The 15,684-nt window shown below is 46.0% G+C and overlaps 2 protein-coding genes across 5 annotated transcripts in view; one reads left to right on the top strand and one right to left on the bottom strand.

The window, feature by feature from the left end:
• The window catches only part of AP3D1 (adaptor related protein complex 3 subunit delta 1), a 73,329-nt gene extending 58,695 nt beyond the window's left edge, over positions 1 to 14,634 (top strand). Inside the window, exons 22-32 of the mRNA XM_084614649.1 lie at positions 2,401 to 2,599; positions 3,546 to 3,608; positions 4,499 to 4,591; positions 5,091 to 5,240; positions 6,502 to 6,549; positions 6,945 to 7,134; positions 8,978 to 9,066; positions 10,164 to 10,249; positions 10,752 to 10,873; positions 11,615 to 11,694; positions 12,607 to 14,634. Coding sequence (XP_084470775.1) covers positions 2,401 to 2,599; positions 3,546 to 3,608; positions 4,499 to 4,591; positions 5,091 to 5,240; positions 6,502 to 6,549; positions 6,945 to 7,134; positions 8,978 to 9,066; positions 10,164 to 10,249; positions 10,752 to 10,873; positions 11,615 to 11,694; positions 12,607 to 12,702 — 1,216 coding nt within the window. The 3' untranslated portion in view covers positions 12,703 to 14,634. The remainder of the gene's footprint in view (positions 1 to 2,400; positions 2,600 to 3,545; positions 3,609 to 4,498; positions 4,592 to 5,090; positions 5,241 to 6,501; positions 6,550 to 6,944; positions 7,135 to 8,977; positions 9,067 to 10,163; positions 10,250 to 10,751; positions 10,874 to 11,614; positions 11,695 to 12,606) is intronic.
• Positions 14,635 to 14,930: 296 nt separating this feature from the next.
• The window catches only part of IZUMO4 (IZUMO family member 4), a gene marked incomplete at its 5' end in the record, with an annotated part of 17,063 nt that continues 16,309 nt past the window's right edge, over positions 14,931 to 15,684 (bottom strand). For all 4 annotated transcript variants that reach the window (XM_084614650.1, XM_084614651.1, XM_084614652.1 and 1 more), the window contains one exon: positions 14,931 to 15,110. In XM_084614650.1, the coding sequence (XP_084470776.1) occupies positions 15,004 to 15,110 (107 nt within the window). In that variant the 3' untranslated portion in view covers positions 14,931 to 15,003. The remainder of the gene's footprint in view (positions 15,111 to 15,684) is intronic.

Raw genomic sequence — 15,684 nt, 5'->3', positions numbered from 1 at the left:
GTCTAGGTTCTGCTTGCACTAAATGCGAAAGCCAGTGTGGCAAAGCCCATCAGTCTTCACCCACCCCGGCCTAATCTGTGCACATCGGAAAACCACCACACATACAAATAACTTGTTTCTTCTGGGATTTCAGAGACCAGGTGCAAGGAATGTAGTGAATCAGCTCTGCTATTAGTAGTAGTTAAGAGCATGGCTGGATTCCTGTTTGGGTGCTGGGAGGAATGGGAAATGGGGAGAGTCACGCTTATAACTATTACACATGTACTAAGCAGTTGCTCTTCCTTTGTGTGTCTTCCCAGTAGTTCTTCAAAATGCTTTATTGGAGAGCAGGTCAGCTGATGGGGCTGGCAACTCCTTCCACCAGCCAATCTATCCCAGCCCATTGAGTAGGGAGCAGTAGAATGCTGGGATCCTCATGTGCCCTGCTGGAAATCTTAAACCCCCAAAGGGCATTTAATAGCTACCATCGGAGGCCAATTATAAAATGTTGCCTGTGGCGGTTTTTCTGCTGTTCTGGAGAATCACGATATTGGATTCATTGTAGTTGCTAGTTTAGGACCCACTGATGCCTCCTGCAGAACGTTGACGGCTGTTCTGTTCAGAGCCTGCTCTACGTTTCCCTTTGGGACAGTAAAAAAAAATGGGGGAGAACAGACTTCTTAAGGAACTCATCTGTTTCTTCATGAAGTAGTCTTCTTTCTGTTTGACTCCAAGAGGAATAAGTAGGAAATGAATTCCTAACAGGAAAGATCCTGGTTGCATGCAAAGGCTAAACAGACCAGTATGGAAAACACTAAGCCGAGCCGTTTCTAATGGAGTGTTCCGGGAGGTGTCATTGGGCCATGTCACCATTTCTATTCATGGTCTTCCCATTTACACACAGTCATTGTGCTCTTCTGTCATGTTTTTTCATATCTCTGTCCTCTCTCTCTTTCTCCCTCTGCTTGCACTGCTATGTCTGTGCCACTCACACACACACAGTCTGATTTCAGGGAAGCCTACCAGGTAAGCATATCTCACAAAGTTGATGGTCTTTGAAAGGCTGGTTGATATCAGTGAGCAATGTGAACCTCTCTAGGATCATGGATGTATTAGAACCATTGCCCACAAAATATGAATGAGACTCCCCCAGGAGGTCAGACTAGATGATCATAATGGTCCCTTCTGACCTTAATATCTGTGAATCTATCTGTGAATCCTTACTGGCTTTCTTTGAGCCATGACCTCTGTCACTGTACAACTACACATGAAAGTGTTTTAAGACTGAGATCTGTTGATTGCTTGGTCAGACATGATCCTGTTGCTTTACAGTGTCTGTGTTTTGAAGTAAAGTTAGATCAAGTCCAGTCCTTCGTCCAGAATCTTCCTGACCTTGTGCTTGCTGCTCAACAAACATGCGAATCAACATGGAACAAAAACACAAATCTGAATGCAACAGTCCATGTAAAGGCGATGTATGTGGGGGTCAGGTTCCTGCCCAGATATGCTGCTTGGCTTGTACTTAGCATGCTCAGTAACACTGCAGAAGCCGGCTGCCCTCACCCTGCCTCCCCACTATCAGCAGGCCCTGGTCGTCTGTGGACACTCTCTCTCTCAACTGTCTCACCTTAGTATGACAGTACCAGGGAAGCTGATATTATATTTGTCTCTGGGCATAGAATATAAAACCAAGCTATTCAGCTCAATTCTGTTGCGATATGGGTGTTCCAGTTTAGAGTGCAAAGTCATTTTAATTTTAATGCTGGGGCTTGTGATTCACAGCACAACCTTCCAAAATGAAATTGCTTCTAAGTAATGCTAAGAGAACTCCATTTGCAATCATAGCAATCCTGTACAGAGGTTCAAATACAAGAAACATTGAGTCCTTGTCCTGGGGATTTGTTTGAGTCAGGCTATTACTTCATAAGATACAATTCATTGCTTGGCTTGTCACATTTCTATTGCAAATGTTTCTTCCTATTTTACATCTTCACTGGTTCCTCAAGGATAATTTCATAGGTTTGCAACATAATGAATGCTCTGTGTGTGTGTGTGTGTGTTTTCAGTTCTTCAGTAAGCATTATTTAATCTGCAAGTGCGTCACTGTCTTTTAAGGGTATTTAAGTGCCCAGGGCTGACAGCTCACAGTAGCCAGCAAAATATTTTAATCTAACTTTTGATGCCTGGAGGCACCGTCTGTGTGGTTGCATAAATGAGCCTTTATTGGGATTCTGAAGTATGGGTCAGTTGGGATTTTTTTTTTTGGTAGGTGATCTTAGGAGAATTCTGCATGATCTTTTTTGAGGTGGAGTGGGCGTGAGGGGAGGGGAGGAGAAATTTGTCTGGGAATCTAGTAAGTGCTCTGTGCAACAGGTAAACTGCCGGCCTTCACTGGAAGGTAACTAATCATCTTTTTTTAAGACCCTTAGCGGATAGTGAGAAGCTGCCTGTGCAGAGACACAGAAATGCTGAGAATCTGAAATCGCCAGACACAGAAGCTCCCTTAGTAGGAAAAAAGAGCAAGAAACCCAAAAAGAAGGAAAAGAAACACAAAGAAAAAGAAAGAGAGAAAGAAAAGAAGAAAGAGAGAGAAAAAAAGGTGGCTGAAGAAAGCAAAAAGGTAATCATCTAAGAAATGTCCTGTGTTTCAAACGTGCTGCTGTAAACCATATACTGCCAGGTATTTTCCATGTCAGTGGTCAGTTGTGACTGGTACTAGGACACACACAGCTGATTATTTTTACTTTGTTTCACTTCCTTGGATTTCTACAGTAATAAAAGCCATACCTGCCTAGGTGCCCCTGCCACAAGTTACAAGTACAAAAATAAAGTAAAGAGCTACTTGACAGCCTGCAAAACTCTCCCCCTGGCAGAACTCACCTAACTCCTCCCCAACACAGATCTAATGAAGATATGTCAATACAGTGAGCTGCTTTAGCAGGGAAATCACCACTTGAACCCCACTTTTATATTTAGAAAATTAAGTGAATTTCCTGCTGGCAAAAGTTGACACCAGTTGTTGGCTGCTGCTCTGAAGACTCAAATATTCTCTGCACAGACCAGTTTTGGTGAGAACAGCAGTGGCACGAGTTTCCCCAGACATGGCAGCCAGTGTCCCTGGTCTGACCTAGAGAGACCACTTGTGGGGATAAGAGGGTACTCCAGCCTGCAGACTGACTTGTTCTGAGCCTCTCTGCTGAGACTGCGTACAAAAGTGCTATTTAAAGCTAATTGTGCTGATGGCTTTATGAAGTGGAAACACATCTTCTAGAAGCTGGATTTGACCAACTGATTTCATGGGGGCCATCAAATGATAGATTTGTGGTTACTTCCAACCAGGGCCAGGTTTGAAGTGTGAGCTAGAGGTGAAATGGGTCGTGAGCTCACTTTTCAAGGCCCCAGAGCCGTCTGTTCTACCCATTTCTACACCTATTGCAGCATCTTCCATTTCAAGCGACTTGCTCTGTGGCTGTACATGAAAGCAATACAATGCAAATGTTAAAACGTAAATCCACAGACTAATGTTAATGCAGTGGTAAAGGTTTGTTTGCTTTGGTGTGTGTCAGGGGGAAGACTTGGATTTCTGGCTCTCCACTGCTCCACCACCCTCCTCCATTACACAGACACAGGTAGGTCTCTTAGTAGGCCCCTCAAAAAAGCTTTTCCTTGCGGTTGAAAGTACAGTTGCAAGCTCTGAAATGAACTCCAGTGTTAGTGCAAAGAGGGAAGGGAGATGAGGGCTCCAGCTCCTTCTGATGGTCCTACCAGGATCCCTTTGCTATAAGGTAGTGGAAGTTAGTCCCTTCCAATTCACAATTGCTCTGTGGGGTGAGACTTCAAGCCCAACTACAGAGGGAGATCTGTGGGTTTGAAAAGCACCTGTAAATGCATGGAAATAAAGGGGTATGCTGAGTCAGCTACTTACATTATGTACAGCATGTCACTAATCCCTCCAGACTAATTTAATGAGCTGAGAGAGTCTGGAAATGTGCAGGTCAAGGAAACCTGGGTTTGTAAGGTGGGTTCCATCCTCACTGCATCCCATTCTTTAGGGATATTGCAGTGTTCGTGGCATGTCTAGGTCCCCCAGAGCTTAGCAGTAACAAGACAAAACAGGGAGAGGGGTTACCAATCCTAGGCCGTAAAGAGTTTGCCATTAGATTACTGGCCAAAGCCTTGCTTTGCAGTGTGGAATCAGAGCTAGCAATAGTAACGGCTTCAGACATAGGCAAGGTTTTAAAAAAGGAACCTACTGTTACACTTTCAACTGACATCTTTAAGGAGGGAGAGGAATGGGGATTTTTAGCAGGCTTGTTTCTAGGATGAGACCTTGTGTGTCCTGTCCTGGAGCAGCTGCCTTGTCCCAAGTCCTAAACCCCTGAAACAAACATGTTAGCAGATCTTTAATAACAGCTCTAAGATAGTACAGCAGTAATTGATCCATTCTACCCAGGACTTAATTGTTTGCGTTATCTGCATTCAGTTAGTGTCATAGCCCTTCTGATTGCTTCCTGTCCAGACTGAGCCTGAAGGGAGCCCTGTCCTAGGTGAACCTGAGGAGAATGAAGACGCAAAGAAGGAAGAGCAAGAAGAGGACGATGATGAAGGAAAGGTGAGTGGTTAAAGAATTGACACCAGCAGTCTTGATCTCAACGTAAGTACTACCAGACTGGATCAAACCACTGCTCCATCTGGTCCAGTATCCTGCTAGCAACAGTGACCAGTACAACTGCTTCACAGAACGGTGCGAGAAGCTTTGCGGTAGGCAGTGGTAGGATAACCTGTCCCAAAGGATCTCTGAACCCCCAATAGTAAGTGGCTGGGTTATGCCTCGTAGCAAAGGGGCAATTAACTGACCATGTTCAACACTGAGCTTCCACCCATGGCCACATGTTCCAGTTTCACAGAGTCAGACCTCTGCTTGTCCCGTGCTGCCTTGGGCTTGAAGCATTTGCAACTAGGAGGCAGGTAGCAGTGGCACACTGGAAACCCAGAACAGAGGATTATTCCTGAGGTGTAGAGCAGGAGCCTAGAGTTGAGGTGTTAGTACTAGGGAAACAATGGTAGTTTTTAAGAGCATGTTGCTGACGCTTGTTTCCGTTGCATGGTAGAAATCCTCCAAGCATAGGAAGAAAAAGCACAAGAAGGAGAAGGAGGAGAAATCCAAGGACAAAAAGAAATCCAAGAAGAAGCATCATCCCAGTGAGGAGGAACCAGCAGAGTCAGTACAGAATGGAACACTAGATGATGAACCACTACCGGTGAGGAGTTGTGCAGCTCTGGCTTTAGGGTCGCGAGGGAGGTGTGTTTGCTACATTATACCAGAGCTGCACTTGTACCTATTTCCCCAGCATCTTATCTTTCCCCATGTCTTATAGACCCTCCCATAGGCAATCAGATGACCTTGTGGCAACTACAGAATTCCCTTCTATGGATAATTAGAGGGTTTAATGTATTTTTAGCTGTCTCTTCCTGCAAAGTGAGGAGGAGCCATCATGTGACCAGCCAGCTGTCCACAGACCGTAGCTTGGGAACCACGCCCTGGCGCTGTTCTAGCCGAACATCCTTTCCTCCTCAGAGTTAGAGGATGTTTCAACTAAGCAAATGTTTCCCATTTGCTGCTTGGAAAACTCACTTCACATTGGAAATAGAGAGAGAAACTATGCCTGAAAACCTTGGTGTTCAGGACTGCTCAGAGGCATGTGGAAATGAAGCGGCAATTTCTAGGGCTGGTTGCCAACAATGTCTGCATTAAGCACTCTCTTTCTGAGGGGCTTTTGCTGAGCTGGTTGTGTTTATCAGTGAGCCCATCGTAGGTGGCTTCCCTTGGGGCGTGTCTCCTATTTCAACTACTATTTCTGCCTCTTCCAACATGATTAATATGAGCTCTTGATTTGCTTTACCTCTCGGGGTAGGACTACACTTACAGCACCGTATAGTGTATGGACAGTGCACACTCAGACAGCACGGGTATAAATAAGTGTAGATGGTGAGGCAGTGCGTAGGTGAGAAGAATACATACACACCAGATCCCTGTGTACCCTTCGTGGCTCTCCAATGCCTCTCATGTCTACACTGCTATTTTTAGTGTCCCACTGCCAGCAAGGAAAGGCTCCAGCAGCTCACTTCTTCTGGAGCCTTTCTCTCCTGCCTCCCCCACCAGGTGCCTTTCACTGTGGCGTTCAGCTGTACATACCCTGCATGCCACTGCAAGCCCAGACAAGGCCTCAGGCTTGATTTAAGCTTATTCCCTTGTGCAAGGGAAATCAGTGAATTATTTTCTTCATATTAGGAGCCCCTTAAATGTAAACAGGTTTCTGTGCTGCCTGCAATAGTTGACTGCTGTTGACACTCGAACTTGAACTTAGATATTCTCGTACTCTGGCAGAGCTATTACAGTTAAGTGCAAGCAAATGCTCCTCTGTTCAGAATTATGCCTGGGAGGGAGGTCTGCTTGCTTTGTAGAGTTGAGTTCTCTTTCATACACATGGCTCTTTGTATAACTTTGTGCTTGTTTTTCAGCCTATGTCCAGTTACTGCCTTCTTGCTGAAAATTCATACATTAAAATGGTGAGTAACTCAGTTGTTAGTGTGTCTCTCTAACTTCTCTCCCGCTTACAATTTCTCAGCACTTTTGAGAGAGAGCCCTGGGACAACTTACAGATGCATCGGTTTTGCATAAGCAACATTTAACTAGAGAACCATCCCAATTCCTGCAGCTAGAAACTATCAGGCAGATACGTCCATAGCAAGATCCATCCCTGTCCTTTTAGTTATCAGCACAAAAGTATGGGTAAATCCAACTGCTTGAATGTCCTGCAGTGCAGTTAAATGAAGCCTCAACACTGACCAGCGGTAGGGATGTGTGTAATCCCTAAATTGTGTTTAATCCACTGCTCTCTGGAACCTGTCAATGTGTACAGTAGGCAGCTTCTAAAGCTTCCCTGTGATTTCTTCGTTCACAGACATATGACATTCAAGGAAATCTCCAGAATGATAGTCAAGTCACTGTCTCCGTGATCTTTGAAAACAAGAGTACTAGCTTCCTGAAAAGTATGGAATTAAATGTCCTGGACTCTCTCAACGCTAAAATGCTGCGGCCAGAAGGGTCATCGGTACATGATGGGATACCTGTGCCGTTCCAGCTGCCCCCTGGTATGGCCAGTCTTCAGCTCTGTCTGTGGGTCTCAGTATGTCTAGTCCCATGCTGCCCTCTCGTGGGGAGACTAACTGAGCTACTTGCTACTTTTCAGAAAGTAGCTGGTGGTGATGCTTAGTCTGCATGCTAGGTAGACCCTCAGCTTCACTGGAGATGTGCCCACGCTCCAGTAACTGTACTTTCAGGTAATGGTAGACTGTGCTACCGAGTGGCTAATACATAGGACTGGGAATCAGGCTACCTGTGTTCTTTCCTGGCTCTGACACAGACGATGTACTGTGGATGTCATCAGGGCTGCCCACCTCAAACACTCAAAAATGACTTGGCTTAAAAATTATTATTATTTTTTAATAATATGGGGCTGTTTGCTTTCTGGGTGCTGAACCTTTAGGTTGCACGTTCTCAAGCTTTTCTCTGCTACCATGAAAGCTGAGGTTCTCACCTAATCACCTGAATCCAGGTCTTAAATTTACACCGAAGATTGCAGACGCGTGATAAGATCACAGGGATTGGCTGCTCTGAGGCACTGAACTGCATTGGGCCTCAGTTTCATCCCTGGTAAATTGGGGGTTAATTCCCTCATAGGAGTATTGAGGATTAGCAAGACTACAGTGCTTTCAGATGGGTGAATGGAAAGCGCTATTGAAGGGCAAAGGAGTAATACTGTTACATACTGTTAACATGCAAGCCTATGTAGTGGATTTTTTTAACAGCTAAGCATGAGAAATAGGAACATCCCTCTCATATTTAATATTTGTAAAGTGCTTTCACTGCAGACTATTACATGTAAATAAGTATAGGACAGTAGATTCTGCTTAACTCCTCGGTTGCCATCAATAAGGTTGCTATTATCAGGCAGTTGCTAATTGGCAGAAGGCACATTTGCAAGGTAGCAGTCAGGGAAGGAAGCTGCAACTCTGGGATGTGACTTCCCTAGGTGCAGCCCTGCAAACCTGCTTGTGGGTAGGGTAGCTGCAGGCCTGGGTGCTGCAGCCCAGATGCTGGGGCTTTCTATAGGGAGCAGGGATGATGGGAGTGCATGGGGGCTGCACCGTACTTCTCCCTACATTCTCTAGTGGTCAGAGCTCAGCATGTCCCAGTGCTTCCTTCACTGTGTGCTGCCTCCCGGCAGGGTGCAGCCTGGAGAGTGCAGGGAGAGGTCCCATGCAGCTCCAGTCTGGGATGCAGTCCTGCTGTTGCCCTGCCACAGCCTCCCCTCCCAGCCTGCGTCCCCTTACCTCCTGTGTGGTTCCAGCCGCAGGCAGGTTTGCCAGGCTGCAGCCCCAGAAGGAAGCACTGAGAGGGTCTGAGCACCAGCTGCAGACAGGTTTACAGGGCTGCAGCCAGGAAGGGCACATCCCAGCACTTCTTTCCCTGGCTGCAGCCTCACAAACATGCCTGCTGGTGAAGCTTTTTATTTTTAAAAGAAAGTTGCTAGTAAGTGGCATGCCATTACCAGTATCTGAATTCCATTGTAACAGTGGCAGCAGTTGCCAGTAAGTTGAATCTACTATATCGCCATTGTGAAATATTCTGCCAGGAGGGGTCATTGGACAGATATCAGCTAATGGTGGTAATCTGCTTTAGGCTGGGGTTTTCAGTGACCCAAAGGAGTTAGGTGCCCAAATCCTATTAATTTTCTGAGTTGGCTGCATAACCCCCTTCGGCTCCTTTGAAAATCCCAACCTCAGTCGGGGTTCAGAACCAGGCATTGGTTAAGCTCAGTGCCTATCTCCTGTGCTGATGCATAATGCTAATGACTAAAATCTTAGCCACATAATAAAGAGACACAAGTCACTTTTTGTGTCCTCACTCCACCCTCTCCTCTTTTCACACTAGGAATCTCTAACGAAGCCCAGTTTGTGTTTACTCTTCAGAGCATTGTTATGGCTCAGAAGCTAAAAGGAACGTTGTCCTTTATAGTGAAAGTAAGTGCAGCTTTAAACTCTCTACTTCCGCCTTCCTTTAGAACTGCGTAAGGGAGCCTGACATGGACAGAAGGCACTGCTTTAGGGCTCCTCCGAAGCATCATTTCACTTCTGCTACACCAGCCCATTGTGCAACCTGAGAAGTAGTTTACCTGATGTGCAAAAAGCATCCCGAATATAAAACGGGCATGTCCTGAAGTGTCACTCCTGGCAGCGTGTAACAGTTTTCAGATTGCGTTGTCAGCTAGCGGCTTGTTGCAGGGAGACATCTGCCTGGGAAGGAGGGGAGGTCAGTCTCAATGTCACTGGCCAGCCAGCCAGCAGGAGATGCAGCCCAGGGGCTGTTCTTTCTGACTTCAGCTTTCCCTGATCAGTTCTACACTGACACTTAGGCTCCATAGCTCTAAGGGCTGGAAAAATGGCTAGTAATTGGGTGTAATGCTGAGAGCAAGAGTGGAGCTGGCTGAAGAGGTTTAAGTACCAAGCTTTGGCCTTTCAAAATATGCTGTTTCTACTCTAATGGCAACAAATAGTCACATTAGTGAAGTATTTGAACATAAAGCTACAGCCCCAAATCCAAGTAGATGGCCAACTCTGAGAGAGCCATCGTTGTCTCAATTTTCTATTTTTTATAAGCTTTGTTGCAAATCCACCCTTTTCTTAGGATGGGGAACAGGAAATGTTAGTTTGCTTCTCAGGCTGCTTCCCACATTGTGAAAGTCGATCTCAGTGAGATAGATCAAATTCAGTCTGTTCAACCTTTATTTCAACGGGACATGGAGTTTCAAACTTGGCCAGATCCGTCTGGCTCACTGTGTTTAAACTGTCCTTTAACTCCTCTACGTGCATAGGCAAAAAATTCAAACTCCTCTCTCTAAATACGCTGGGTGGCCCAAAGTCAAATTCCCTAATCATGGCAGTAACTCCACCCCTCAGTCCCCAGGGAGCCCTTCAGGCGTGAGCCTTAATGGGGATGCTAAACCTGAGAGAGAGTCAGTGAAATCTCATCCAGGCCTGTGCGTGGTAGGTTGGGGGTAGGCGCCTTCTCTTGCTGTCTCCGGGCTCCCCTTCATCTCCTTTCCTTTGACCTTTTGCAGAATGATGAAGGTTCAACCCATGAAAAACTAGATTTCAAATTGCACTTCAGTTGCGCTTCATACTTGATCACAACGCCTTGCTATAGGTAAGTGCCACCTGAGGGGGCTCCAACATCCCCTCTGCACCTCGTGGCATTGGGGCCTTTGCCACCCACATGAAGCTTTGGCTGTGGGCCGGCTTTGCAAGAAGTGCAGCATGTTCCTGACTTTCCCAGCCAGTGGTTGCTTCTGTTCGTACTTTGTTCTGGGGAAAATGTACCCTACTCCTTACTTAAAACATATGTCCTCCCACCCCCCTTTATCCCGACACCACAACGTGTATCGTGGTGGGCTAGCAAAGTAGGTTGCTGAGTAAGCCTTGCATTTTTCTCTTTCTCCCTGTTTCAGAGATCATAGGGATACCCTGAGACAGACTGGAGGGTATATCCCTGTTCCACTCCTAAACCTGAGTCTCCTGCTAGATCTTAATTGTATATGAGCTGCCTCACTATTAGACTTACTAAAGCCTGCATGGTGCTGTCATGAAAGAGTTTAGTATGGGCGTGTAGCCTAAGTGCATACCATGATCTCTCCTCCATGTTTTTGCAGTGATGCTTTTGCCAAGCTGCTGGAGTCTGGGGATCTGCATATGAGTTCTATAAAAGTAGATGGAATCAGCATTTCTTTCCAACATCTACTAGCAAAGATTTGTTTTTATCATCATTTTTCAGGTGAGTTCCTAACACAGAACCTGCTTCAAGGTTTCTTGTTCCGAAATTACTACTTAAGGGACTAGCTTGGCCTAGGGAAGGTAGATGCTGTTTGGCTCTAGATCATTGATTCAAATTCAGTCCAGCTGAAACCAGTTTGGAGGAAGGCATCTTGGCCCTGTTTTAGTAGACAGGTGTCCCTGTCCGGAAGGAACTAATTAAAGCCTGAACAATTCGATTGGATCCATATAGTTTGTCCAGTTCAGTGAGGCACATTGGGAGCCAGTGCTGCTGGCTCTGTGGAGAGAATATCTCAGCCTCCAGTGCTGTCAATCTGATCTTTCACCAGCACTAAAACTAATTGGAATGGGAAGAATTTAGCTTTATATATTGGAGTAATTGCAAATTCTAAATGACTAAACTAAAGTGGAATGTCTTCACCACATCCTGGGGCCCAGCAATTCTTCACCAAAGCTGCTTGGCTTTAAAATGGCCAGCATTGGTTAGGCTAAATTTACAGCTTTTGGATAAATCTGCTCTTTGCTGCAGGAAGGTCAGTTTTGTGAAGTCACATCATCATTAAACTTAATATACCAAAATAACCCAAACATTTGAACAAGCGAATAGACGGTTAAGGCATCCTACCGTAACTCCTGGGGCAGGTCGCTGTCAGCAGGATGGCCCCAGACAGCGGCTGTATTTACTCTTTTGAGGAGAAGGTAGAAAAGGCTGTTAAATAAAAATGGCTGCTTTCTTCTGTAGTTGTGGAACGAGTTGACTCTTGTGCATCAATGTACAGTCGTTCTATCCAAGGCCATCATGTCTGCCTACTGGTAAAAAAGGTGAGTGCCCCATAGGGCTCTGCAATGGTGCAGTCAGGTGGAAACTAGCTTATCTGGGAGCCTTTTTACTGGTTTAAGGCAAAGGTGGAAATATTCCCAGTTCATAAAAATCTTAAGAGGGTGGGATTCAGGGTGGCTTCATTCAGCCAGCCCAACTGCTTGGGAGGGATCCTGGTGAGCCCCTTGTGCCCTGTACTGCCTGGGCTAACATGGACAAACCTCTGTCCTGTGTCTGAATGAACAGGGGCCAGTACCGTTGTGCAGAGCACATCCTCTCACCAGAGGTGAATTAAGGTTTCCTGGGGCCCTGGGCCAGAGCAAGTTGGGGGGCCCCCTGCCCCCATTCCACCCCTTTCCACCCAGGGTGCCCCCTCATTCTGCAGCCCCGCAACCCCTTTTACTTCCCTCCCCCCAAAGACCAGAGTAGCTCAGACTCTGACCATGTCCCCGGGATGCAGCAGGGAGTGAGAGCTCCTCCAGTCCCAGGGCCGCTGTGGGGGTCCAGGTGATGGTACTCCTTCTCCCCCCACCCCCTGCACTTCTGCGGGGTGCCAGGGTCAGGGTGCTGGGGCTTCTGCCTGCCCTGCAGCTTCTGCTGGGGATTGGTTGTGGGGGGGGCTTCCCTTGTCCTGCGGCTTCCGATGGGGTCTGGGGGCGCTAGAGATTCCCCCGCCTGGTGCTGCTGCCGCAGAGCAGGGTCGGGGCACGGGGGCTTCCCCCAGCGGCCAGGGCACCCCAGTTGGCCAGGGCCTCTGGGCACAGGTCCCGATCGGCTCAGTGGCTAATCCGCCACTGCCTATCACCCTCCCAAAGAACAGACCTAGGGCCTGCCTTGGCTCCCACTGACTCCTCTGGGAGTAGAATTGTGCCCTTAGCCCCTTCTTTAGTAACTGACTGGCTCTTTTTTTAAAGGGAGAGAATTCAGTATCTGTTGACGGAAAATGTAATGATTCCACCCTGCTGAGCAACTTGCTGGATGAGATGAAAGAGACATTATCAAAGTGCTGAATAGTCTTTATAAATATTGCAACTACAAGAGATGCACTTAAAAAAGTGTAAGACAGATTCAAGTGTTACGTTTCTCCCTCGTACGCATGTACTATCTCGGGGCACGTGCTTTTCAGTTAACTCCACCATCGTTTGCAGTTTAGACATTTTAAGGCTGTATGTTACCTTTTTTATTTGGTATCTTTTTACCAACTGTGGTGTTAACCCTTTCCAGCCCAGTGAGATCCTGACATGTTTGGGGGGTTATTTATTCAGCAGTTCCCAGCAATCCAATACACCCTGCCTCCCATATGGAGCAGAATGTTAGCAGCAGCACTTGTTAACGTAGGAGGTTGCCTTGGCCCTTGTCTGTGGAATATGTCTGCTTTAGTAGGTGTATGTTTTTAGCAGAGGCTGGTGTTGGACCTGAAGGCAGGTACCTCCTACTCTAAAGCTCACTTGGTCCTGAATATCAACATCCTTGGTATCATAAGAGCTAATCAGTATGCACCCGGTAAGAGTTTGGGACACTCCTGGGTTTCTGCTTATGGTAGCTGCCTTGGGCCTTACCTTCTGTTAACAATAGCTAAAACATGGGCTGAAAAGTGTTGACTCCTTAGTCCTCTCTGCTCCTGTTCATCCCCAGAAAAAGGTCTATTAAACATCTCCCCATGAGTGATCTCTGATGTGCTTTGTAAAGTCCACTGAAATTTCACATTCCTGAAGTTAGAATGTAGCAAAGAAACTGGAAATCCAAAGGTTTTTTGTTCCTGTTTTTTATTTTGTTTATAATGTGGCTTACCAGATGAGGTTGACCAGTAGCAGGTTGGAGAAATAGCCACCTAAAATACCTCCTGCTCCAAAACGTTTGTCCCCGTGTTAGCAATGTTGAGATGTGACAATGTGTGTGTTTGGTCCCTGGAACATTGTGCTGGCCCTGATTTCATGAAAATGGATTCGGACGTAGCCGGGTGCCAGCAGCCAAGGTATAATTGGGGCCGTCTAAACTGTACCTGCCTAGATGCAGGAGGGAAGAGCCGGCGTGGATGGAGAACACTACACACTTGTGTTTGTGGTACGAGTTACTACGAGGGACTGACAAAATGACTCCATTCTGTGCTGTTGAGAGTTCACCTGGAATCATTGACTGGAAAGGGAGTTTTCTGTCACTGAAGTACAAATGAGGACTGTACTCTTAACTGGCATCACTTTCCAGAATCTCTCGTTTTTAAATTCTTTGTGCTGTTCTATTTCCAGCAGACTTGGAATGTACTAAACGGTTATTACTTTGAGATGTGGGTAAAGAACTGTCAATTCCTATTACCAAAAGGGCCCCTGTGGAGGAGATAGATATGGACAATATCTGCACTTAATTTTTTTGGCAACTCCCCCATCCAACAGATGTCAGTATTGCACAGTAGACTTCTGATTAAAAACCCTACAGATTGGGGACAAAGGGCGAGATCAGAACTTTATCCTGATCTTACCTTTTGTTAGACACATTGTGCCTCTTTACACTCTTCCCATGTTAGGGTGTTGTCGGGCTCTGCTGTGGTTTTATTGCTAGGACCAGCATCGTATGCTGTCTGATTGCACTTGTGTATTGCCGGAATCCTTTTGCAGCAGGCTTCTGTGCTGGTGAAGTGGTAGTGTTTGGTAATGACGATCAACCTCCCTTGGTTAGCCAGTTTGTGTATTAGAAACTGAACATATTAAAATCGTCTTAAAGGATAATGTTCCTTAATTGGGGGGGGGTAAAAATTCATGGATGAAGACTGTCACTTTAGCATGTAGTCTTCTCTTAAAGAATCCTGTGCAGTGATTCTAGACCTTTGAAACTGTATGATGTGTTAAAGAATTTATTTGCTATCAACATTCCCTTATGAAGAAAGACCACAAGCTGCTGTAACAATTTTGTGTCAAGATCTAATAAAATTTCAAAACAAAAGTTAACTTTGATTTTTATAATCCCTTTCTGTTCTTACAGCCTTTTATTAAGAGTGGTAGATGAGGTTTTTATAAACCATTTTCAAGAGATTGTTTTACCTGTCTCTGAAATTGCAGCCAGTTCTGGGGTGGAATACAGCAGCTCATTAATGCAACTGAAGTGGCAGGGAAGCTTTATGCAGGCATTTGGGTAAAAAATGATTTCCTGCTGTCCAGTGGCTTGATGCATTTTGATTAAATAAACCACCTTTGTGTTGAGTGTAAAACATAATGATGTATAGAAGTGTAACATAGCACTCCACTGATAGTTTCTAATGTTTAATTTTCCTTAGAGCTAATACATTCTAAGTAGATATTCATTTAAAAAAACACAGCTCAGCAGTCTATCACTCTGGTGGGGGGGATTCTGTATTTGTGCCATCCAGGAGTCCTCCTGTTCACAAGTGTGTTGTGCCAAGTCTTAGACATGCTGGCATTTATCCCTTGGAGGTAGAAGAAACCAAACAAATCCATCAGCGCTTGGACTGGTCTGAAAATCACAGCTAGGTCCATGTGATGAATGCTGCTAGTGCAATCTCAGAGTACCCAGGAAAGGAGGTGGCAGGAGAGGAAACATCATTTTGAAGCAAACGGCTGCAATCAGCTATCTGCAATGAAACTCAAGCTGGGAGAAAGATGGCCTGTTTACAGATGCTCCAGCTGGGAGCAAGGGAAAGCTGCACTCAAATGGCTGGAGCCTTCATAACCACAGTGCAGAAAGGCTTGTATATCTTTACTGTGGCTTCAGTTTTGAGGGCAAAGGAAACAGAACTCTGTTCCAACATGCCATAGGGCAGCAGGGAAGGGTTTGATCTAGTCTCAACTCACGAAAAATCACCATATAATAAAGGAGCCACAATTAACAGGTGAGGTGCATTGGCAGAGCTTGAGGGGGCGGGAGGGGTGTGGTGGCAGCATGGAGCAGGCCTGCCTTGGCATCAGTCCCATGGTTAGAGGAACGCTGTTGCCCCCTCTTGTGCATTTGCAACCAAGGGCAAATGGAAACAGCGTGCTGAA

The sequence above is a fragment of the Lepidochelys olivacea genome (genome assembly GCF_965140295.1).
Source record: "Lepidochelys olivacea isolate rLepOli2 genome assembly, chromosome: 25".
Classification (NCBI taxonomy): domain Eukaryota; kingdom Metazoa; phylum Chordata; order Testudines; family Cheloniidae; genus Lepidochelys; species Lepidochelys olivacea.
The sequence above is the reverse complement of the archived record's forward strand: the minus strand, read 5'-3'. Positions and strand labels throughout refer to the sequence as shown.